The sequence below is a fragment of the Ursus maritimus genome, unplaced genomic scaffold, assembly GCF_017311325.1.
Source record: "Ursus maritimus isolate PB19 unplaced genomic scaffold, ASM1731132v1 scaffold_31, whole genome shotgun sequence".
Classification (NCBI taxonomy): Eukaryota; Metazoa; Chordata; class Mammalia; order Carnivora; family Ursidae; genus Ursus; species Ursus maritimus.
In genome coordinates, this window is record NW_024425675.1 from 25,853,848 (window position 1) to 25,877,600 (window position 23,753).

The window sequence follows — 23,753 nt, forward strand, 5'->3', positions numbered from 1 at the left end:
TCTAGACACTCCCTAGGTATGTGTTGACAACATGACAGAAGTACTTAAATTCTAAATTTTTACTTCATGAATTTCCACTGTCATAATATAAGAGGGGCTCGTAAACAGCAAAAACGTTCCGTGACTATGTCATTTATTTTTTTCTATTAAGTTGGCTTTTTAAATGTGTTAAAGACATACCTCCCAGGGATAAGCTAATGCAACTATCTCAAAAGTGAGGCAAAACAGGTTGAAAACTGGGGCGCCTGGATGGCTCAGTTGGCTAAGTGGCTGCCTTTGGCTCAGGTCGTGATCTCGGGGTCCTCGGATGGAGTCCCATGTCGGGCTCTCTGCTCAGTGGAGAGCCTGCTTCTACCTCTCCCTCTGCCTCTCTCCCTCTTTCTCAAATAAATAAAATCTTAAAAAAAAAAAAGGTTGAAAATGAATTAGGGATACCATTCCCTCAAAAATATTTGAGCAATATTTTAGATCTACAACCCTGTTCTGTTTTTTTCTAGATTAAACCCTCTCTCTCATTGCCCTTCTAGTGTCTTCTGTGTAAGTGAAGTCAAAAGGAGGAAAAAGAAAAGAACAAAACCACGGAAACACGTGATAACGCTCTAACGAAGACACTGAATCATCGTTATCATGTATATTTTAGATCTTTTGCACCATCTTCTAGAAATATCTTAGAACGCCAAAGCAACGGACAGAATGATAAAATGACACTTCTCTGAAGGAGTAGGACCAGAGACGCCAGTATCGCCGGAGTCCCTCACACAAAATGGAGCTGGAGTACTGAGTTTGGGATTTTTCTACGTGTGTGCCACACTCCCCCCCCACCATCCCACCCCAAGAATGTCAAGAATTTGAACTCCCTGTTCTTAAGGTGAAAGAGCACGCACTCAAATCTGTTCACGAAGAAAGGCGGTGGCAGATCCTGAGACATTGGAGCTACGCGAGAAAATCTGCCAAATTTAATACGACAACAGATGATGAGTTCCTCCGGTGCTTTAGAAGTAGCTGAAAACAACATTCCGAGGGCAGGTCATTAATTAGGAGCCAGTAAGATCTCCGTTTGCATCTCAGTTAAGTCTCTAACTCCTTTATTTCAACATTTAGCTTTAGGTTTAAAATATTTGCTAAGAAAGCAGAGAGGCGATTTAACAGAGATTTTAAAATGTGTGCCATTCGTTACACATTCTGTCAACAGAGTAAAAGGAAACTATACAGCGTAAGTTACAAAAACGGTTATTTCGTGTGTCGCAAACATGCCAATAAACCCTCCACTGCGGTATTATTCGATTCAACAGTAGAAAAGCAAAACAGAGATGAACTCAAGCACCAGCCCAGCTCCTTCACATCCCACAGAGAAGCACGAGGAATCCATCATCTGCAGTCCGCCTGTGAATCTCGGCGAGGAAATCTTCCCCCTTGCTCCTACGAGGAGACTTGGCTGCCCAGGCTCTCGGGCCAGCAGGAGAGGGGCTGCAGCTCATGAAGGGACACAGAGGTACTCCGGTCCTCCTCCCCCCCGCCCCCCGAGGGGAAAAAAAGCCTCTGGGCTGCAGAGAGAGCTCCAAAGATGCCCGGCTTCCCAAAGGAATAAATGTTTGCATTATTTCCTAGTGAATAACTGAACATGTTTGGGTTTTGTTTTTAAATTAGCTAGAACTACCAGATTTTCTAAGAGCTTGGCCACCACTTTGATAACGATGTTATTTGGTTGTTTTAAAATATTTTCACTTTATTTTTATATTAGTATTCCAACAGACTGCATGAAGGCAATGATCACTAACACAGAACACAACGGAAGCTAACATCAGCCAGGCTGCTCTCAGGACCCCGGCTGTCCGGCCGAGGTCGCTGGCATGCACGTCGGGAGCTCATACGTTGCTACCCTGACAGCCCAGGCTGCGGGAGGCGCGAGGGAAGAGACAGAGGCTGCTGTACCCTTAGAAGCTAGTTAATAAATATCATCCAAAAACAAACGGGAAAAGAAGCCCTCCAGAGCACAAGCCACCTTAGGTCGACTGAATGTCATCTAGTTTATTCAACCAAAAAATTGAGAAAGAAGGAAAATATGAAAACAAAAAGTAGCTCTTAACACTAGCAGTAAATAAATTTGTACAACAATTCAGTCTGTATAATATGATGAAATAAATCTACATCTTTTCTTATTTTGGTGCTTTGAATTATACATACAAACAACAATTACAGGGACTTGTTCACAAAGCCGGCAGGCCTGAGTGGGGCTCTCGGACCCCCTCGATGGCAATGTGTGTGAGTGGCCACAATCACCGCCCAGAACTGACAGAATTTCCTAGACGGACGCCCACCGCTTTGAACAAATGATTTGCCTATGACTTTTTGCTTTTTTTTTTTTTTTGCTTTTTTTTTTTTTTTCCTGTTAATGCATCCAACCACTGTGACCAGCGCAAGGACTCAACACTGGCCGTTTGTCCGTGTGAATAGCAGACCTAGTTTCTTCTTAATTTCCACACTTTATTTCCCCCGTATTCCTTAAAACTCTTGGCGTCCTTCATGCCTTTCTTACAGCTACGCGATGCGATAACGTCTTCTTCAAATGTACAGTATTTTCTTACAGTATAAGTTATATGCAATGTTCGGCATGGTTTCTTTTTTTCTTTTTTTTTTTTTTTTCACAGCACTAGAGAGACCCTGATAAATAGGGAATAGGAGTCTGAATGGCTTATTCACAAATGGGATCCAGATTCAGCGATCGAGAACACAGCACAGTGAGCTCGTCTGCAAAAGTGGCAAACGCCATGTTGCCTTCTGCCTTCAAAAACATAGATCCATCGGTTTGCGGCTTCATGATACTGCTCCTGCAAAAATGCACGTAGGAGGGGCTGGAGGGACTCTCGCCGGGAGGCCTAGAAGCATCGAGCAGGGGCTCTAACCCATGGCGGTGACCATACTGGAAGGGTGGTGAGGTCCGAAGGAGAGGCTGGACGGGGGGTGCATCGGCGTCGGCGTGGTCAGCATGTGGCTGGAGTGGCTGAAAGGGGAGATGTGGCTGAGAGAGGACATGTGTCTGGACAGGGCGGCCGGGTTGAACGAGCTGCTCTTGGGGAAGTCCTCCAGCGTGTCGTGCACCTTTTTGCACTTTTTGGACTTGCTAGACATTTTTCGGTTTCTGGTCTGGATGCCTTCCTTCTTCATGGTCAGGGGTCTGTTAATCTAAACAGAGATCAATTTTTTTTTTTTTTTTTTACTTTTTGGCTGGCTCTGAAAGGGCACAGGCTGTCACCCCTCAACACGGTCGCTCTGCCCGCCCCGCAACAGGGATCTGCTTTCAGGGGCTCCTTCCTCCCCACCCCCTCCTGTCTCCCTCCCGGGGACCCCGAGTCCTGCAGATTCTGTGGCGAAGTTCCGACTGTCCGCCTCTCTCGGTTGCAGCGACCGAGTGATCACGGGTGAGGTGTTCCAACGCAGAGGGTTTTGATCACATTCACCCACATCAGTCACTTCGGGGAAAACGTGCCTCGGGAAACTCCGCGTTCCCAAGGACCGTATTCTAGAGACCCACCCCATATGACTGCATTTCTCTGGTAACTATTTATAATACTGGTCTGATTTCACCAGAATCTCCTTCGAATATTTCATGAGAATGGAGGCAAGGAAGGAATCTTTAAGAGGGAAGTAACATTGTGTCTCCTCGTCGGAAATCTGCAGTAGGACCAAGAAGGAACTGCCAATGCGATCGATCTCGAGAGTTGAACTCCCTCTGCCTGGAGAGACTAGGGCTGCACCCCTCTCCAAAGTAACGTTTGGATGCCTCTCTTCTGCCTGGCTTTCTCGCAGTAAGGGATGCTGTAAAAATCTTCCCCTGGAATGTGTAGGTTTGGGGGCCGTGTTTTAATGCAGTGTGTCTTTTCAGAAGGTGGTCTCTCGCCCCCGTCACCGCAACCGAGCAATGACTCAAAGTTGCAATTTCTGCCTAGTTCTGACTCTGCACCCCTAACCAGTCAAACAGCCGAACGACCCGTCACCAAGTACTTGCTGTAAGCACTTCGGGGCGTGCACAACTGTGCTGGCATGAAAGCACCCTCATCTGGAAAATCGGAGATCAGGAGTGAGCTCCTGGAAAGAGACAAGCAAGGGCCTACTCTGAAGGTCTTCAATGAGTCTTCTGCATCTGAGACAGCATACCATGTCTCTCTCTTTTTGAGAAGCCTCTGTCTGTTTTGTTTTTAAAATGCATTTGCTGGGGGTGGGGAGGGTGGGTAGAATCAAGAGAGGGGACTTTACAGAGCAAGCAGAGATCACTCCCCACAAGAAGTCAGAATCGGAGGCACCTCACTGGCAGACATCTGCCCCATGCATCAAACCACGCATGTAGCCACACTTCAGGGAGATGTGGCAAACCAGCTCGAGGGGGGATGTCAGGGTCCCAGTCATTCCTGACTCCTCTTCCACCCGGGGCCTCGAGGGTGGAGCAAGAGAGGAGGCTTGCCTGGCTCCAGGATCTACCTGTCTGCTCCCCAAGCTAGAAAAGGACAGTTAAGGAAGACAGAACCCAACGGCCAAGAGCAAAGGCTGCCAACAACGCTTCTGGGAACAGCAGACACACAGCATCCTGGGGTTGAGCTGGGAGAGGTCACCCCGAAGAGGGGTACAGAACCCCATGCTGGGGCTGAGACCCAATTCCCTCTTGTGCCAGGAAGGTAGAAGGGCTAAAAGGTCACTGCCAAAAGAACATCTCAGGGTTCCTTCTTCAAAGTGACAATCAAGATAAAGATGCAGCTTGCAGAGGTGATAGGAATCTACTGTCACATCAAATCTTCCCCCAAGATAATGTCTAGACACACAGCTCTTTACGCGGGTATCTAGATATACACAGCCAGATATCTAAATATAATATCTAGTTACACAGATAGCAGCACAAACCCAGATAACTAGTCTCAACACCACCTAGATACACTGATCCTGAGATAGGTAGTTATCGAAACACCTAGATAAGAAGAAAGGAACTAAGTCATAGCATACATGCACAGGTATCCAAATGGGCATAACAAACATGATGCAATGAGAATGTTAATAGATTATAATCTCCCGTCGTTAGATACACCTAAATTGCCTCCTTTTGTGAAGTCTTGCTAAACCAGAGAAGACGGAAAAACCACTCCTATTGGGGAGCAAGGTCCTCTCCCAGCCACTGGAGCCCAACCACGAGGTCGGGAGCAATAGTTAAGAATAGGGTGGGAGGGGGCGCCTGGGTGGCGCAGTCGTTAAGCGTCTGCTTCAGCTCAGGGCGTGATCCCGGCGTTCTGGGATCGAGCCCCACATTAGGCTCCTCCGCTGGGAGCCTGCTTCTTCCTCTCCCACTCCCCCTGCTTGTGCTCCCTCTCTCCCTGGCTGTCTCTCTCTGTCAAATAAATAAATAAAATCTTAAAAAAAAAAAAAAAGAATAGGGTGGGAGTGAGCAGTGAAGATTTGATGAGAAATCAATATCCTTCAGAGCTTTCCTTAGATCGGACACAATTGAGACCATATCTCCATCATGGCTAAGTAGTCTGAGAAATTTATGGCTGGTTAATTTCCCAGCCTTCCTGTGCTTCTGTGGGAAGAGGAAAGAAACATACATATGCAGCCAATTCATTACTTTGAATTGAACTCTGGGACATGCTGAGATGAGAAAGTGTTTACTTTCCACCGGTCACTATCAGTCCTAACACTCCTGCTCTGAAACCAGTCCCGGCTCTTCCGCTCCATCAGCCATGTTCGTTGGCACAAGACACTTGATGCTCTGAGTCATAACGCCTTCAAGTACAACGGAAATAAAATAATTTCTGCCCTGTCTGCATCGTGGGACTATCTGAGGCTCGAATGTAATCAAGTAACTTGAAAGTTCTTTGAAAACCATAAATTACAGCCAAAACAATCGGGAAAGGCTGTACCAATGGCCGAGTAGCCCAGAAACTCTGATCCCCCAAATCTTCCAGATTTTAATCACAAATCTGTTTCTCTCCACTGCAGGGAGCAGTAAATTCCCCCCAAAGTGAAAACGGAACTTGGGGTTCACTGCTGATAAACAGGTATACACTGCAGTCCAGGGATCGAGAGACAGTGACAGCAAGACCAGTGCCGTCAGGCTGGGCATCGCACAGGGACCGTGGCAGGAAGGGATGACATGGAAGGCAGGGACAGGAGTGTCACGGGGTCCCTGGACATGGCAGCAACTTACTCCCAAAAGGCAAAGAAGTTCTCCTGTGACTCAAAAAATCTAACCAGAAAAGCTTCCTCCTGATTCCCAGGTATTCCTGGGTGAGACAGAGTCCCTGCCAGAATGGCCCTGAGCAAGAAGCTTCTTCCCCATTCAGCCCCAGACTTTGCCAAAGTCAGATTGGCAAGGAGACCTTAGCAGAATCCAAGCAAAAGAGGCGAGTGAGAGACACAGAGGGAAAAATGGCCATTTTCTTCTTTGGGATGAATTAAACTTCAGGCCTCATTAGGTCATGACCTATCAGCCGGAGTTTTTCAGACAAACAAAAAAATACCCGGATTTCTTTTGTTGTTGTTTTGAACGTAAAGATATTACAAGACGGGAGCCCCGCCCCCCCCAGTGAAAAGATTAGAAACAACACAGCTATGCTCAGGTGACCGGCTGGCAATTCTCATTCTACAAAGATTATACAGACGAGGAGACAAGAGTTTCTCTTCCCTGGTATGGATAACCTCACTCGGCTGCTCTCCCCCAGTCTCTGCGGCTGAGGACAATGACATCGGAGGAAATATGCCAGACATTTCATTTCCCAACTTTTATACAGAGAGTCCATTTAACATTCACAACAGGTAGGCGAGGCTGCTCCCCTCGGTGACGGACCTGTACCGTCTCAGCACTGCATGGGCCACGCACACAATTCCACTCCATTCTCCCCACCTTTCCCCTCCCCTCTCCCGCCTGCCCTCTTTCCCTCTTTTGCAAAAAGTAAGTTTCAACCGCAAGGAAACATCAAACGGTAACAGTTTTCCAAAGGGAAGACTGGAAAGCCCAGGCCAGGCCCCCCTGAGGCACTGGATGCCCACATCGCCCTGCTGTCCACACAGACCTGGGGCGCGGGTCGTCCTCGGCCCCACACTGTCCCGTCTCAGCACCGCCATGGGGGACAGAGTAGGTCCCCTCTGACGCTGCTGTTCTGAGGTCTGTGATTTGGCCCAAGGGAGGGCGATCTGATGGAACAGGGGACCCGGAGCAGGTGACGCCTTCTCCCAGGCACCCCCAGGAAAGGAACCAGGTCCGGTCCCGGGACACTTACATTGTGAAGCTTGTAGTACAGCCCACAGGCGTTACAGACGGGGTCTCCGTTGGCATTTCTTCTCCAGAGCGTCGTGGTGGTGGTTTGACAGTTCGCACAGGACGTACCAGCCCTTCTTGCTGCCGACTGGGAGTGGGGGGCGGAGAGAGAGAGAGGGTAAAATCGAAACAGATGTGAAATGGGTTTTCAGAACCACGGAGACACACTTACAAAAAGAAAAAGAAAAAAATTATCATTGAAATCAAAACTAGCAAGTGGCCCACATGAAAGTAATAAAGATCCCCAAAAGCTGCCTCAAGACGAAAAATACAGCCAATCCACTGGCATGGGGAGCATGTCACACGGTCGTCAAGTGACCAGAATTTCACCCGCCACTCTGCGGGGCCGAACCGGGAGGCTCAGAGAGCCAACGCCACCTCCCCCGAGCTAATGGTCCCCTGAGCCTCGTCCAGCAAAGTTGGCCAGATGTTTAACTTGTATGGGTAGCAACTTTGAAGTAACCGTGGTACCAGGCTCTCAGGACCCCTGAGCCCCGGACTCCCAGGAGGCCTTTTGCAAGGACAACTGCCAAGATCAATTCTCACCGAGGCCGCTGGCCATCACAACACACTAAGAGCAGAGGAAGAGCAAACCCAAACATCTAGAGCTCTTGACAGCTCCCAAATCAAGAAATGCTGGTTTAGAAAGAGAACAGGGGGCCCACACGGCAGGAGAGTGTCTGCGCCCCTGTGTGTGTGTGTGTGTGTGTGTGTGTGTGTGTGTGCATGTGTGGCAGGCACCCACAGGACGGGGCCACTTAGGAAGCACCAAGCAGGACATCCTTCGTGAGCCAGACCCCCAGCAGACCTGCAGCAGCCCTCCACTGGCACGGCCCAGCCCTTCCAGGCTCAGGTCACTCCTGGTGACCATCCCCCTCCTTCTGGGTAGGTGGCTTTCAGTTCATGAGCCAAACTGAAAAGAACGGAGAACTCTAATAATCAACAGGAACCCCCCCCCCCTCCCATCCTGCTCTCATCTCATTTCACCTTCGTGAAATTAGGTATTTCCTATTTGCTGTTCACAGAGCCCAAGAGTTGCCGGTCAGATGTCAGGCTCGGCTTGAATTTTAATTATTTGATTGTGTCACTGACTTCATTTCCTTTAAGAAGAAGATTTTTCTTTCGCTTTTTGGCGCACTTAAACTTACATGGGTACTATTCTCTACGTCCACGCTTTGAGGGGGAAAAAAATTTTTTTTTAATTCAAACACTTTCCAAAGAAAACGAAGTGGGGTTCCTCTTAACATATACCTCTGTCAATTCCTCCCCCCTCCCCCCGGACTACAAAGACAATTTTAACTGCAAAAGAAGTATTCCCCAGCTCTGGACTCAAATATATTATCAAAGGCCAGAGAAGGAGCAAGAATTCAGCTATCTGTGATCTAGAAAATTCCGGCATGTTTATAAAAGCCTGAGTTCAAACTAGAGGGATCGTGGTATGCTTTTCCATCAATATTTCCTCAAGCAAAAAGTTAGGCCACACACCCAGAACTGCCAGATATGGGAAACCTCGTGGCTATTCTGAATCAAGCCGTCGGATTCCCTTCCCTTCAAACCACTAAATTGTCCCACAGATAGGCTCCTCTTTCCTGCAAGCTTAAAGAGCAGAGCTATGGCTTTTATTTATTTACTATTATTATTTTTGTTATTCTTCATTTTCTGTGTTTTAAAAAAACTGGGAAGTAAAAAGAGCGCTTCTCCGTCATCACTGAGAAGGTCCTGCTTTCCAGCTGTCCGTTTTGGAAACAGTTTGCCATAGTCCAGGGACTTCGCCTCTGACCCTGCACGTCCGCGCGCACCTGCCTGACGAACCGTGCTGAGCTGAGAGCGGACTAACTTTCACTTGTACACTCTTGGGAAGAAAACGATACAGAAAATCAGTGCTTGATGATTCTGACAACGATGGTATCGTGTCATTATTATTATCTTCCTGCACTTTTTCTTGAATACAGATACTGACATAGAGTCGATGAATATCTACGCGGGCAGCAGATTTCCTAGCTCAGCAATTTTAAGGTGTGCCTCGAACGCATAATGCCAGGGGGTAAAGTTCAAGCTCCACGCGAGGAGGTCCCCGGTGCCGTCCTTCCCAGTATACAGACAGTAACGTAAATACAAGCGGCCTCAGAATACATCTCCGGTCCACAGACTTGATGCGAATTTATACAGAACCTCTAAAAGCCACACTGTTTGGTTCACTCGCAGGAGACAAAGTAGATTAATAAAGCAAGCTCTACTCAGCTGGCCGTTAGACATACTAAAACCCTGGCAAGCCTCGGAAAGAATATTCTATGGATCTCCTCTCTGGTCATTTCTTCTATTTCCTGCATGAGCTTATTCGGGGTTAGATAGGCATGTTACGGAAAAGCTAGCTACATTTATGGGCTGGGTGGTCTTCAGCGAATCAGCAAACGTGCACAAAATAGCAAAGTGGGGAGGCGGGGCTGGCGTGAAGGAACAGGAAATATAAGGAAGAAGAAAAAGAAAGTTCTAGGTACTCAGAAGCCAAACACATCTAAGGGCTAAAAAAAAAAAAAAAAAAAAAAAAAAGGAAAAAAAATATCCTGAATGTGCTCTGAGTCGCTCTCTGGAGCATATGAATTCTATGGAACTAAAAATATAAAAACCACCCAGAACAGATGACTAAGACAGAAAAGACAGCTTAAAATGTGACAGCCAATGAACTCCGGAATTAAAAGCAATTATTACTCAGAGTTCTAGAGATTTCTTACGAAAGGTGAATGAAGACAAACGTGTATAAAATGCAAGCAGAGCCCTCGGATGCAAGCTGCCCAGACAGAGGAAACCCCAAGGAAATGTCAAATGCACTCTTGCTCACCAACCAGCCCATAGTCTGAGAATTTATACCCTCTTTTTTCTTATTTTTTTTTTACCTTAAAAAAAAATCCAGTTATAAGGATGGTACCATGACTTATTTTAACAAGAAAGTTGTTGTTGTTAGTTTTGTTTCTTTTCCTTTCTTTCTTTCTCTTTCTTTCTTTCTTTTCTTTTTTTTTTTTTTTTACTAAGGCCAGGTTTGAGTGATTCAAAACATTCTTTTGTGGTGCGATCATATTCATTCTGCACTAACACCTCCAGCCATTTTTTTTTTCAAACACTTGTTCTGATACGTTCAAACATCTTGATGTTTAGGTTGGGGAAGCTGAGTTGTTGTTTATGAGTTATCTCCAGTGCTCAGATATCCGGCAGCTTTTTCCTAGGAAGTTAGCTTTGCACATGAGAGAAAGGAAAAAAAAATACCCAAGTGCATGGGGACAAGTAGGGGGAGGTTGAGAACGCTGGAGAAGGGGGCAATGATCAGAAGGAATAAAGCGGGGAGACCGAGGATAGCCAAAAATTAAAGTCACGTGGGCCCTTCCATCCCTAGAAAGTTTTTCCTTCTTCTGAAAAGGATGTGAAAGGTGTTGAGTTGCATTAAATCTGATGGAGATGACAAATAGTTCTTTAAAAAGAATACAGAGGATTTGTTTCTCCTCTCCCCTCCCCCCCCCACACTTAGAATTCGATGGATGCAGCTTTATCCACTCATCTGCATGGGGAAATTCCCCTCCTCCCCTCTGTGCTTGGTGAATGTCATCACCACAGAAAGCATTTTGATCTCTTCACTGTGGTTAAGGTTATCATTTGCCAAGCCTGCTTCTATTTGTCCGTTACATCCACTTGCTATTCCATCCGAGCCTGAGGTTCCAAAGACAAGTTCACAAATGAAATTCTCCTGCTAGTTTTCCTTATAAATTGCTCAAGTATTCCTAAGGGTCAAGACATTTGAGAAAGAAAGAAGGAGGGGATTAAAAACCGTCACCCTCCCGGTAGAAGTTCAAAGGGGAAATAAGAACAAATGTTACATGAGACCAAGAGGCAAGACAGGAATCACAGGGCTTTTCCCAAAGGCATGAGCTGTGGAAAGTCTTCAATCCTTACGACCAGAAAAGAAGAAAAACTCAGCTAGACTCAGTGGCTGCTGCTAGTGAAATTCAGCTAATGGGCCCCAACGATCTTAAAGCATGGGCGCAGGAGACCCCTCCGTGGCAATGAACCTGTGCTCAATTCCTAGGGAGGGGGGAGTCTGCCGCGTAGGGATGTGTTCTAGGTGGTTCCTGGTTCATGCATCCGCACACCACGCTTCTCCGTCTGTGGCACAGCCATTAGCGATGAATCGGAACTCAGTTGCCCTGGTTCCCTCTCATTCTATTTGTAAACACATTAGAGATTTGATAACCAAAAAGCCAGCATCCTTAAAAATTTGCTAAGTGACTTAGGAAATGTGATGGGAAAGAGCGAGCGAGCTTCTCTGTATATCGAATTTGAGAAGAGAAAAAGGGGGCAGGGGGGAAAGGATCCCAAGCAAGCTGACATGATTTTGAGCTGTCCTGCCAATTTCCTGCAGAAAGCTCTCCTTCCTGAAGAGAGGAAATTAAAAACACACAATGGTTCGTGTTGGATCAGTGTTTCTGGAGGAGAACTCACCAGCCTTCGCTTGGGCTTGATGAGCGGTCGGTTCTGTCCGTTCATTTTGTGGTAGAGCCCGCAGGCGTTGCAGAGGTAATGCCCAGTGCCATCCCGCCGCCACAGCGGGGTTGAGGTGGCCCCGCAGTTCACACACTCCCTGCCTTCTGGAAACAAGACCACACATAAGTCACTTATGGAAGGAACACTGACAGCACTCAGAAGGAGGGAATGAAAGTAAAATTGGGAACTTTTTTTTTCTCTTCTCTGCTCCCTCTGTTGGGGAACTTTCCCACCACCTCTCCCCCACCTCCCCCTCCCCCCACCGCCTCCCTTAAGATGGCTCCCGAGTGGGGAAGAGTCACCCTCTGGCCCTGTGAAAGCTTCACCATTCCCCGTACACCGTTCAGCTCCCGCCCCACCCCACGCAGAGGCTCATGAATAAACAGCAGCAGAACCTTGCTCTGGGCCTGCCTGACTTGATGGGGAAGATCGAGCCCGGCCAAGGAAGAAGGCAAATTGCAACTTGAAATAGTGCCCTGAGAAAATTCTAAGTCCTGGACTGTGGCAAAGCAAAACATTCCACTCGGTTCCCTCAAAGGAAAACAAAGGGGTCTGTCTATAGAGATCAATTAAATCCTGACGATTAGGATGGGGAAAAAGGAAAGATGAATCAATGGCTAGATACAGAAACAGATAATAAATCGATGAATAGATTGATCCATTGGCTGATTGATTTTGAGGACCCAAGGCTTTAGATTCTACTTCCAATAAAACTGGAAATGTCCTCAACTGGCAAATAATAGATGAAGACCCCGTGGGGTCCCCTCATTCCCCCATCACCTTTTCTCTTCCTAGAAGAGGCCAAGGTTTTCTGTAATTTGCCAGCCACCGTGACCCACACGGAAGGCGAAGTATGACCCCAGCTGGACCAGGCCAGGAGGTGTTGGAGGGAAATACCCCTGGAGATGCTGGCGGGAGGAAAGGGCTGGAAGGAGCAGCATGAGGGGCAGATCAGGAGAACAGGCCAATTTAAGAGAGGGAGGGGGGCGGCCTCTGGACAGCTCACTAACCGAGGCCTTCCTGCAGTTGCTCTTTTTCCAAAAAAACAAACAAACAAAATAAACAAAAAAACCGGCCAGGCCGGTTCACTCCAGGGGCAGGAGAGTGACCCAGACCCATCTCCGGAGGGAAAGCTCCTGGAGAGAATCCTTCAAAATACCATTTTAGGACCATGGGGCAGTTTGCTCACTGATTTCTTTCCAACTTCTGTGGGAGAAGGAAAGGGAGGACCGTTTCTGGGAGAACCTGCCCAGCTCTTGGGGGGCCTCATCCTCCTGGCGGGCATGTACCAGCATCCCTGCCCCCACCCACCACCGACCCTGCAAAAGCCGGTAGCCCCACTGAAGCTGGTCTCCCAAGAGGAGGAGTCGGGAGAGGGTTTCGCTTTCTCTGGGGTTGCTAGGAGGGAGGTTCGGGAGGATGACAGGGGACAAAGATGAGCCCCTAAAGGTTGTTTCGTTTTCTGAGCTTGATCGGCTAATTCCAAACTACCAGGAAGCCAGGGTGGAGGAAGAGAGCGGGGCAGGCTGCTTGGGAATCTGGAGGACTCCCTACACCAGGAGAACAAGGCTGACTTGGGGGCCTAGGCCCTGTTTGGCCTTTGGAAACCCCTAGGCAAGTATGAAGGACGTGGGGGGGGGATGTCACACCTGTAAGCTGTTTTGTTTTGTTTTTTTTTTTTTTCCTTCAGGGACAGGTTCTAGGGAAGGAAAGAGACTTTCAGAAATGGAGGGTTTTGCCTGACATTGGAGCTCATAATGGTGCTGACTAGTTTTTGTCCACTTTCCTTTTTCAAAAAAAAAAAAAAGACGAAGAAGAATGTAAGGAGTTAAGGAAAATGTTTATATATATATATATTCTGTCAAATTCCAAAAAGCTGTTCAACCCAGGGTCTACAGAGAGCCTCCCCCAAGCCACTGGCATTACCCACAAACTCAGGCGCTGCTGAGCCAGGAGCACGTGTCCAGGTACAATATCTACTGGTCCTCAGAAAGGCTTGGGACCAAATTGCATGGACACCTTCCACTGGAGTCAGAAGCCTGTGGCCTGGCTGGCGGGACGAGGGGGAGGCACGGAGGAAGGAGAACAGAGCAAGTGGGCGAGGAGGCGCCTGCTGCAGCCCAGCCAGGGGGCGGGCAGACCGGGCAGTCCCCGTGCCCACGCAGGCACCGGGTCAGCCCCTTCTGGGGGCAGCGACGCCGGCCTGTGCTGGCCTGGGGCGGGGGGACTCAGGCCCACTCCCCACGGGGCCGAGACAGGGGCCTGTCGGGTCCCTGTCACTCTGCCCCTTGCCTGCTGGGCCGGGAGGGCTGGGCGAGGTGTCGCCGGCCCCCTCCTCCCTGGCGTCCCGCAGCCGGGCTGGGGTGGAGTCCCGGCGGTGGCAGGCGTGGGGCCGCAGCCGGCTCCTAGGCACCGGGGCTGGGGGATCTCCCGGCCTGACGTGAGTAGTCTGATTTCCTTCCCTCTGTCAGCCGGCGGGGAGGATGACAGCTTCCTTTTTAGAAGGACCTTCAGAACTAGCAACGGTTGCCTCTCCAGCCAGGCTCTGCACACTAGAGCAATTTTCTGTCTTGATTCACTCCGCAAGTTTGCGATTGCCTTGTCTGGCTTTTTCTTCCTTTCTTTCTTTTTTTTTTCCTTGTCTCATTGTTGCCTCTAGTCTGTGACTTCAGCAAACAACCAATTTTCCTAATGGAGGCCCTGACTGTCTCCTGCTTTCTTTCCTTCTCCTCGCTCACTGCCTGGTGTGAGCTGCTCAGACAGCTCTCTCTCTTAGGTGACAAGAACCACAGAGCTGCGAGGCCTCCTGACATTCGACAGCCATTTTCGAACACCCCCCTGGCCTCCAGCTGAAATCCCGAGACGGGCTGGACGGAAGGAGTAGGAGCTGGGCCGGAGGCTGCAAAGGGGAAGGTGGGGCGAGATGCCCCCCGTCAGAGGAGGGTGGTGGGGGGCGGGGGAGTCGAGCAAGGGCCCTTCGCTAAAAGGCTTTGTCTTTTGTTTGCAGAGGGAGACCCAGCACTGACAGCCCGGCGTTAGAAAAGCACGAGGTGCCCTAACCACTGCTTCAACCGGTCCTCCAAAATGCAACAACCCTCTCTTCTCCCGTCTCTACCTTCAGCAAGTGCCTTTGCACAAAGTTCAAAAAGAAAAAAAAAAAGCAACCACTAAACCCCAGAGAACTCCCTGAAGAACTGCTGCCATTTCCACCCTCTCTACCCGGAAGGGTCTAGAAGCCCTCCTCCCCACTCCCACACTCTTGAAAGTCCCAGCTCCCTGGCTGCCCAGGTGTGCTGCTGTGGGGTTTCTGACTGTGAGAAAGGAATAAGAAGGGGGAAGTAAAAAGCCAAATCGCAATGTCTCTCTCCTCTCCCCACCTACCAAAAAAATAATAATAATAAATAAAAAGTAAAATATGTATTTTTTTTTCAATAGGTCCGTAGTTGCTCCTGGTTCTGGTTTAGGGTAACTGCAGCCCTTCCTCCCACCTGCCCCCAAATGTTCAGAGGCTTGAAGAAAGAGTGAGAGAAAGGAAAAGACTAGCTGAAGGCTGAGGGTGTGCACACAGAGGGGAGAGAAACCAGGGGCTCTGGAAAAGTCATTCTGTCCCCTCCCCTACTCAAACCACCACCCCAGCCTCAGATACCATGATCTTCCCTCAAAACTTTGCGCTACCAGAAAAGAGAACTTTAAAAAAAAATTCCCATCGCTACCTCAAAATGCATCGGTTTGCTCTCTTTGCAATCAGTCCTCAAGCCCTGATCTAATCCCGGCTTTTCTGAGCCAAGCTGAACCCCATTTCTCTGGAACCCTCCACTCCATGCCCAAGCCCAGCCCCCGGCAAGGCAGCCTGGCCACTTTCCTCCGCCTGTTCTCCCTTCCTCTTGCTTTCTCTTTGACTCCACCAGCGAGCCTACCTCCCTCTCCCTCAGCCGACTTTCATGCACTGAACATGCAGGTCTGAGTTCTTCTGTCAGCCTAACCGCATCCGGACTCTATTAAAGTTCCTGGCGCGGGATAAACAATGTAACTGTCGCGTGCAGCAGTCTGAAAATAATTGGATTAGCTAAAACATATCAACTAAATAGAGACAGTCCTGCCCAGGCAGTCGGAGTGAATGTCACCCTGGAAAAAAACCCTGAAAACTGATCTCATGGTCACTGGGCTCCCAGAGCCCTCCCTCGGAAGTTTTTCAAACCCGGGTTTTGCAAGCCCGGTTGCAAGACTGCTCGTCCCACCCATAAAAGACAAGTGATTTTCACCATTTCTTTGTATATAAGAACTCTATAGACAGGGGCAGAGGTGAGATGTTGGAATGAGTCAGGACAGACAGACCCACCCCGAAATGGACCCACCCAAGAAGACAGAACAATCTTCGAAAAATCATCTTTTAAACTATAGCTGNNNNGCATGTGAGAGAATCCCAAGGTCTCTCAACTACTCAGTTAGAAGCAACACTGGCGATGGATTATTTTATTTTGAAAGCCAAAATATGTTGTGTGGCTTTGGTGGTGGTGGTGTCGTTTTTGTTTTTGTTTTTGTTTTTTTTCAAAGCAAGCGTCTACAGCCAGAGAATAAAGATGCAGCTCTCCTTTAGACAGGGGGTGCTTTTTTTGAGAGAGGATGAGCAGAGAAAGCGGAGATCCGCACCTAGGGAATGTCGTTCTGTCCTTCCTACCTCCTGTGGCTTCAGATCAGTCGAGGAATAGGTCCTAAGACACCTTCCTGCCCCTGCCTGTGTGCCACCACAGCTAACTGGCCCCCTGGACGTTTGATTTGCACTCCAGTTTCCCCAGGGCAGAGCCCACCTCTCTCCCAGAACTGAGGGTGACAGCCCCTTTTTCTACGTAAAGAATATGTGAGCTGCTTTTGCCAGGGTCCTGCCCCCCCCACAAAAATATACACATGCTTTATTTATCCATGTCTGTATAAAGCGCTGTCCTCTGTTGCCTGCATGACCCCCTCTGAGCTGAGCCCAGAGGAACAGGCAGAAGGCCTGCAGAGGCCAGGGGGTCAAAGGAGGGACCTGTGTTTGTTTAGGTTTGAGGAGGTTTCGTTTTAGCATTAAACACTAAAGATTTATTCCCTGGGCTTTCCATTTGGTCTTGGAAACTGACTAAAGGTTACTGGCAGAACCCAAAGGTCCCCAGGCAGGCAGGACAGGGTATTTGTTTTTGTTTGTCTTTTTCCTTCCCCAGCTCATGGTGGGGGGGGGGTAAATTAGATCCCACTTCCCCTCTGCTCTGAGGACTGGAATGAGATAGGACACACCTCATTCTTTCCCCCCGCTGGAAGAAAGGAAAGAAATCAAATCTCAGAAGGGTCTGGAACACCAGCCAGCTCCCTGGAGGGGCCAGACTGCGGTTCCCTCCTCCCTGCCCTGGATTTAGGAGAAGGGAGAGGTGGGAAGAGGAGAAAGGGGCGGGGGGCAAAGAAGGTTCCTACCTGTGCTGGATCTCGCCTTGGGCCTCGACTTACATCCGAAGCCGGTGGGGGAGCCCCCCAGCAGGCTGCTGGGCGGGAAGAGTCCGGAGCTGTATTCGGGGACGTAGGGCGGGTACGTGGTGATGGGGTGGTGTGCCGACGAGGCGGCCCCTCCCAGGGTGGTCATGCTGCCCCGCGAGTGCGTGGACTCGAGCTTCATGCTGTCGGGCAGCGGCACCTGGTATTTGATGCACTCCTTCTCGTCCTGCCGGCCCGAGCCGGCCGAGCCCGGGGTGGACAGCGACGGGTCCGGGGAGACGTCCTTCGGCGGGGTGGGCGGGAAGGTGAAGAGGTGCGGGCTGGAGTGGCCGGCCGACAGCGAGGAGGAAGAGGCCGGGGGGTAGACGGAGAGCGGCCCCGGGGAGCCGTGGTGGATGGACGTCTTGGAGAAGGGGCTGAGGTTCCAGGGCGAAGCGGTGTGGTGGCTGCCCAGCGCTTTGCCGCCGTCCAGCCAGGGCAGGGATCCGTGGAGCAGAGGCGGGCGGCACACCTGACTTCCTGCGCGGGAAGGAGGGATGCAGGAGAGAAAAATGCCGGTGAGAGCCGCTTTGGAGGCCCTCAGACACACCTGAGGTTCTCCCCCTGCCACTCCAGCCTCCCTGCAGAGCAGTCCCAAACATGCCTTGGACCTGGGCGCCGGCCCACTCCTTCACCCAGGCTGCCCCAGAGTACCTTGGCCAGCACAAACTTATACCCATGTCTCCCACACGAAGGTCCCATCAAATCCAGCAGAATTAGGGGCCCGTGTCTGACACCCAAGAGGTGCTTGGAGGGAGTGGAGAGAGCCCCTGGGCATATTTGTTCTCTCCAGATACACTTTCTAAATGGCATCCCCTGAGGTCTCTCTCTAGAACCTGACTTGATTTATTGGTTTCCTTCAATGGCCCAGCGTCCCCCATCCCAGACCTAATCCCAGCCAGCCCGATAAGAGTCGGCTGGGAATAATGAGGCCTGATGCAGCGAGCCTGGGCGCACAAGGGCTCCCCACCAGGAAAAGACCCGACCCCGGAGAGATGCCCCGCTCCCGAGGCCCAGTGCAGGAAGGAGGGTGCCCGTGCTCGGAAGGGAAGAGAGGGAGCATTTGGGGGTTACTTTCCAGTAACCCTGCTTTAGTGCTTTCTCATAACTGGCAAGGCCCGAAATGGGATTTGCAAGGACATTTTAATTTCCCAGACTGCTGGAGGAAGTTTCCAAGGCTGGACCCTGCCTTTCTCACCCTCCCAAATCCTACAGAAGGAAGATAAAGGAAACCCCATATGTGCCCTCAAAGCTGGGATTGCAGCAGTGCCATAGGTGACTTTTCACCTGCGCCCCTGGACACAAAATTCCTGTGGACGCATATATTTCACTTCTCCACAGGGCACTGGAAATACAGAGTTTTCAGACGGCCATAACTCAGACACGAGGGGTGTATGGAAACGACAAGTGCAAATCCACACACTTATTGATCTTTTAATCCACTACCTGCCTCAGCATCTGACATTCTATTTACCCATGAAGAACAATACTGAAACTAAAATCTTGAGAGAGGAAGGGGAGGGGAGGGGGAAGGAGAGTTCTCTGAACGCCAAGGGTCAAGATTCAATGTTATGCAGGAAGTACTATAGTAAATAATATTAAGTCTGCATCTACCGCATTTCCACNNNNTCTGCACAGAACAAGGGCAAAGAGCGCCCCATCCGCAGAAACAATTGTTTAAAACCTGGTGACAGCGGGGCGGAGGACGCCTGCTGCGGAGGGGCTCTGTCCTCAGCGCCGACGCAGGCTCTAAGTAGGGGGACCAGGCAAGACCTCAATGGCCCGGACTAAGAGAGACTCACATTTTCCCTGCCTGAGACTGTGTCTCTATTTCTTCTTTAGGAACCCACTTACACTGGAAAGCTGAGAGCTCCCCCCCCCCAACTACACAGGGCTGCATTTCTTAACCTTTCAGAACTCGTCTCAACTTTTCAAAGGTGAAAGAGAAAGAAAAAAAAAAGAAAGAAAAGACAATTGGAATCTCTCCCACATAAGAAAGAAATCCCGGTGGGTCCTAAATCTTCTTTGGGGGCCTAATGGGACTGCTGTAGGCCGGAGGAGAGAGAAAGACCAGGGTTTGGGGGAGCAGGCAAGGAGGTAACCTAAAAGCAAAGACGCAGGAAAATTCTGTGCAGCCGGGAACCTAGGAAACTTCAAATGTCTCCCATTTAAGACAGTAGTTTCTCCACTAAAACCCCCTCAAGTACCAGCATTCCATTCCTCAGAGCCAAGAGGTAGCCGACCTGCCTAGAAACGGAGTGCACTAGCTTTGGGGAAAGGTCAAAAACCAGGGATGCGAATTAAATTTCTCTCGGGCCTTTCTGAAAATGTGCCGGAAAAAGAAACTGAGGCACGCTGGCAGAAGCCCCTCCACCCCACCCCACCCCACCCCACCCCGAGAAAGAACTATAGGGTAACTGGGGGAGCGAAGCCCTCTTTGAAGGAACCAAGTCCGAGCCGGGTTTGGCCGGGGCCGGCTGCGGGCCCACGCAGCCGTGGCCGCAGAGGCAACGCCTGGGCTCCCGGAGCCCGGCACCCCGGAGGCCCCCGAACCTGCGGCCGCACCGGGAGAGAGGGCTGCAGTCGGGCGCCTGCCAGGTGAGCGCCAGGCCCAAGGCACACCAGCCGCGGAGACGCCTGCTGCGACTTTTTAAAAACACACTCTCGCGGCGAGTGAGACTGCTTCCTCGCCCATTTCCGGGCCCCAATTTTTTTAATTGTAGCAAGAACAGCACTTGGGGGCTTTCGCTGGATCTCCCCACCCCCTGGCCCCTCCCCGCCTCCCCGGCGCGGGGGAGCGGCGGCGGCCAGGCTGGGGTCCCCGCACGCGGGGCGGACTCACCGTGGTGGGTCGGAGGATACCTCTGCACCGTGGCCCTCACGGAGTTTCCGTAGTAGGAAGGGACGTGGTTGCCTTGACCGTCGATGTTAAAAAGTACATCCACCTCCTCGGGCAGGGGGTACTGCGCCGGGTCCATGTAGGAGTGGCCGAGGCCCGGGTGGTGCGTGTCCGGGTGCTGCCCGTTGAGGACCGCGGGGTGGTGGTGGCTCACCCAGCGCGGCTGGTCCGCCGTCACCTCCATGGCCCCGGCTGCGCTCGCGCCCTCTCGCCGGGCCCGGAACCCGCGCGCGGAGAGGGAGGGCGGTCGGGCTGGAGGGTCGGGGGGCTCTGAGGCTCTGCAGGTGCTCCTGCCGTCGGAGGGGCGGGGGTCGTTGAATGATTTGTTTTCAGTGGGGCAATAGGAAAGCTGGGAAGGAAAGGTGAGCAAAGGAGATTTTAAAAAAAATCTTTAAGCAGTAGTTTAGCTAAGAGAAGAGGAGGAAGAAAAAAAATTCCAAAAAATAGGTACGGAAGGATAAAGGGGGACCAAATTCTAAAGGGGGGGAGGGTGAGCGAAGGTGGCTGGAATTCTGCAAGTGAGGCTCTTCTGCACCGGGGCTTCCTCGGCGGCTCCGAGGCTGAGGCTCTCCTCGGGTCACCTGCGAAGGAGAGAAGGGGGAGACCTGGATGAGCTCCTAACTACTTGAGCACCTGAGTTTATGAAGTGGCACCACCTCCCCGCTAGCCGCCCGGCCCCGCGCCCGCGCACCCAGGACACGCGCACACACGCGCACTCGCGCACGCCTCCTCCCGAGCGAGGCCAACCGGGACGCGGCCGCCCAGGGAACGACTCCCAGGTACATCCCTAGCAGCCCGGCTCTCCCGAGGGCCCTGCACTGACTGAGCGGTTCCAATTCTGCCGACGGCTCCCTCCCAGGACAGCAGTCCCAGGACCTTCCTTCCAGGCCTCTAGCAACTCTCCAAAAGAGGAGGGCTGAGTTTAAAGTGTTCTAAAGTCCTCCCAAATGGAGCAAGAAGAAAAAAAAAAAATCAGACTTAAAAAAAAAAAGTTGCCAGTACCAACCTGGGTAGCGAGGAGCAGAGAGGAGGAGGAGGAGGCGTGTGACCTGGGAGAGCAGAAACTGCTCGGTCAGATTGCGTGGCTCGCTCTGTCGCGCGCGCTCTCCGTCTCTCTTTTTTTCTCTCTCTCTCTCTCTCTCCCTCTCTCAGTATTTTTTTTTTTTACAGGGAATGCATTCTTTCTGAAAGTATCAAGACGGCGCCAGGCAGCTCAGTGTTCGCAGACAGCTGTGGCGCGACGCAACTTAAGGAGGTTCTAGTGTCATCCGCGCCGAGGGGGAGGAGCCTGGCGCTGGCGAGGAGGGGACAGGATCACCAGCACAAGGAAACTGCAACCCAAACCCGCTCCAGGACCTCACCCCCCTGCCCTCCCGCTCCTGCCAATTCATTCCGGCTCGGTTCATTATTCCGTGCCGGGGAAACTGGCCTGCCCCATTCATAAAGTCTATTTCTACAGGCAGCCTTTCTTTTTCAGACTTTTTTAAATGACCAAACTTGTTTTTAAATTCAATCCAGGGTATTTGGGAGCTTATTGATTTGGCGCTATGTGCATATAAAACTGATCAGAAAAAAAATTTTTTAATGCCAAAGTCCCTTTGAGATTTGCCTCTGGAGAGAATTGCCTAAGAGACAGAAATGGGGCAAGAGGAGTAACCTTTATTGGAATGTCCGTGTTACTTTGGTGGTCGTTGTCAACATTCCCCCCAGCCTTTTGTGTTCACAAGCCCCTCTGGATGGACGTTTCCGCTGTTGCAGCTGTCCCTTCCAGACCTGATATTTGTAATCGATGCGTGCTTCTGACTTGAGTGGCAATAGGGATGGAAGAAAATGAAAGGGAGAGAGAGAGAGACGCTAACTAGCCCCCTGAGTACAGTAAGAGTGATTGCAAAGAAAGAATTCGGGTCTTCTTTCCAGTTACTCAACTTTTCCCTTCACCCCGCCCAGGGCCCTACTTACTCTGGCTCCCGGCGTTTTTCCCCAGCCGAGGAACCAGCCCCTTCCACCTACCCCCATCCCGGCCGGCGGGCAGGACTGCGACGACCTTCCCCGGACTTGCTCGGCCTGGCCGGGCCCGGCAGCCCGGGGCGGAGGGGGTGCGGCTCCAGAAGCCCCGGCGAGGGGGCGGGGCGCGAGGGGCGGGGCCGGAAAGGGGCCAATCAGCGGGCGAGGCTGTGGTCGGGCCGCGATTGGCCGGCCCCACCGGCTCCAACCTCCGCGGCCTCGCTTGGTCCTTTGAGCCACTGCATCCCCTAGCGGCGCCCAGGCTCCTGCAGCAGCCGGTCCCGAAAACGCGGCCGGGGCGAGCAGGGGTCAGGCGGGAAGAGAAGACTCAGGTTCCACCCTCTGCTCACCTCAGGGCAATGTGTACAAGGAGAGTGTGGGTTCCCCCGCAGGCTATCCCACGGATGGTACCAAGAGCTGGATTTGGGGTTTTATCTGAATTGAAGCCATTAGTCCCTCTTCGCTCCTCTCCCCCATAAAATTCCCTACAAATACAAAAAGTCGAAATAGAAGAGACCGTCCCTGAAAGTAAGTTCTGGAGGATTCCTTTCGTGCGGTCAAGGAAAATCACCAATATTCAGCCTAACTTGGTGTGTGTGTTGGGGTGGGGGCGAGAGATGTCTTGTTTTAATACACAATCCTTGTAGAAAGATTAGTAAAATTTATTTGAGAGTAGTGGAAACGTGGGTCCTTCCGATCTTGGGTTTGGAGCTTCTCCTGAGTCTCCGTCATCTTAAATCTGATGTTTGTTAGAAATCAGGGTTGAGTTTCTAGATACGGGACAGGAAGAAAATTCCTAAATTAAACACACGCACCACCGCCCTGCCCCCATGTTTCTCCTGAGCCCATTTAGTTCCCGTTTATTAGGGCGGCCCAGTAAAGAAGCATCGATTTTTCTTTTCGCTCTGACCACTTCTCTCTAGAGCCAGCCAAGCTGCCAGCTTCTGCTCCTGCTCACGGTGCTCTCCAAACCTTTTAATTATTTAGTTTGTGTCTACCATCCACCGGAAACCGCTTCATAAACAAGGACGGACGAGAGCGCACACATTTTTGCTAAAAGTCCCCGAGATTAAGCAGAAGGATGGAAGCGGGGGGGGAGCGCTTCTTGGCGCGTCAGCCCGGGACGAGGCGACGCTAGACCCGGACCCCGGTTCAAAATCACGCGCGGAATCCCAAACGTGGCTTTTTGATCCGAGACCTGGATGTCAGGGAAAAGAAAAAAGGGAGCCATCCTCGGGAGAAAAAAGCTGCTGGCGCCAGAACTTGAAAATGTTAACTTGTGAGCTTAGAACAATTTTAAAAGACAAAGGGAAAATATTTGTGAGAACGAGGCCTTCCGGTGCGGCGCGGCGCCTCTCCGATAACGCACAGAACTTGGGGGGGGGAGGCATTATTCGTTTTAATTAAAAGCACCGTGTCGGGCTGCACAGCGATGGAGAGTCCTCCCAGCCCAGCCCACCCCCACCTCCTCCCCACACCTTGGAGAAATAAAAGATCTCGAAGGCTCTTGGTCTGGGT

General features: G+C 50.9%; 1 protein-coding gene across 5 annotated transcripts in view; it reads right to left on the bottom strand.

Annotated features, from left to right (window-relative positions):
• Positions 1-1,068: 1,068 nt before the first annotated feature.
• Positions 1,069-23,753, bottom strand: part of GATA3 (GATA binding protein 3) — a 29,317-nt gene continuing 6,632 nt past the window's right edge. The window contains exons 1-6 of one of the 5 annotated variants that reach the window (XM_040645438.1): positions 22,242-22,302; positions 20,175-20,812; positions 17,276-17,812; positions 11,789-11,934; positions 7,263-7,388; positions 1,069-3,183 (exon numbers count right to left, since the gene is read on the bottom strand). In XM_040645438.1, coding sequence (XP_040501372.1) covers positions 2,899-3,183; positions 7,263-7,388; positions 11,789-11,934; positions 17,276-17,812; positions 20,175-20,415 — 1,335 coding nt within the window. In that variant the 5' untranslated portion in view covers positions 20,416-20,812; positions 22,242-22,302 and the 3' untranslated portion in view covers positions 1,069-2,898. Of the gene's footprint in view, positions 3,184-7,262; positions 7,389-11,788; positions 11,935-17,275; positions 17,813-20,174; positions 20,813-21,237; positions 21,487-22,190; positions 22,211-22,241; positions 22,303-23,753 lie in introns of those variants that run through there. The other 4 variants (XM_040645437.1, XM_040645439.1, XM_040645435.1 and 1 more) reach the window with 4 other exon arrangements.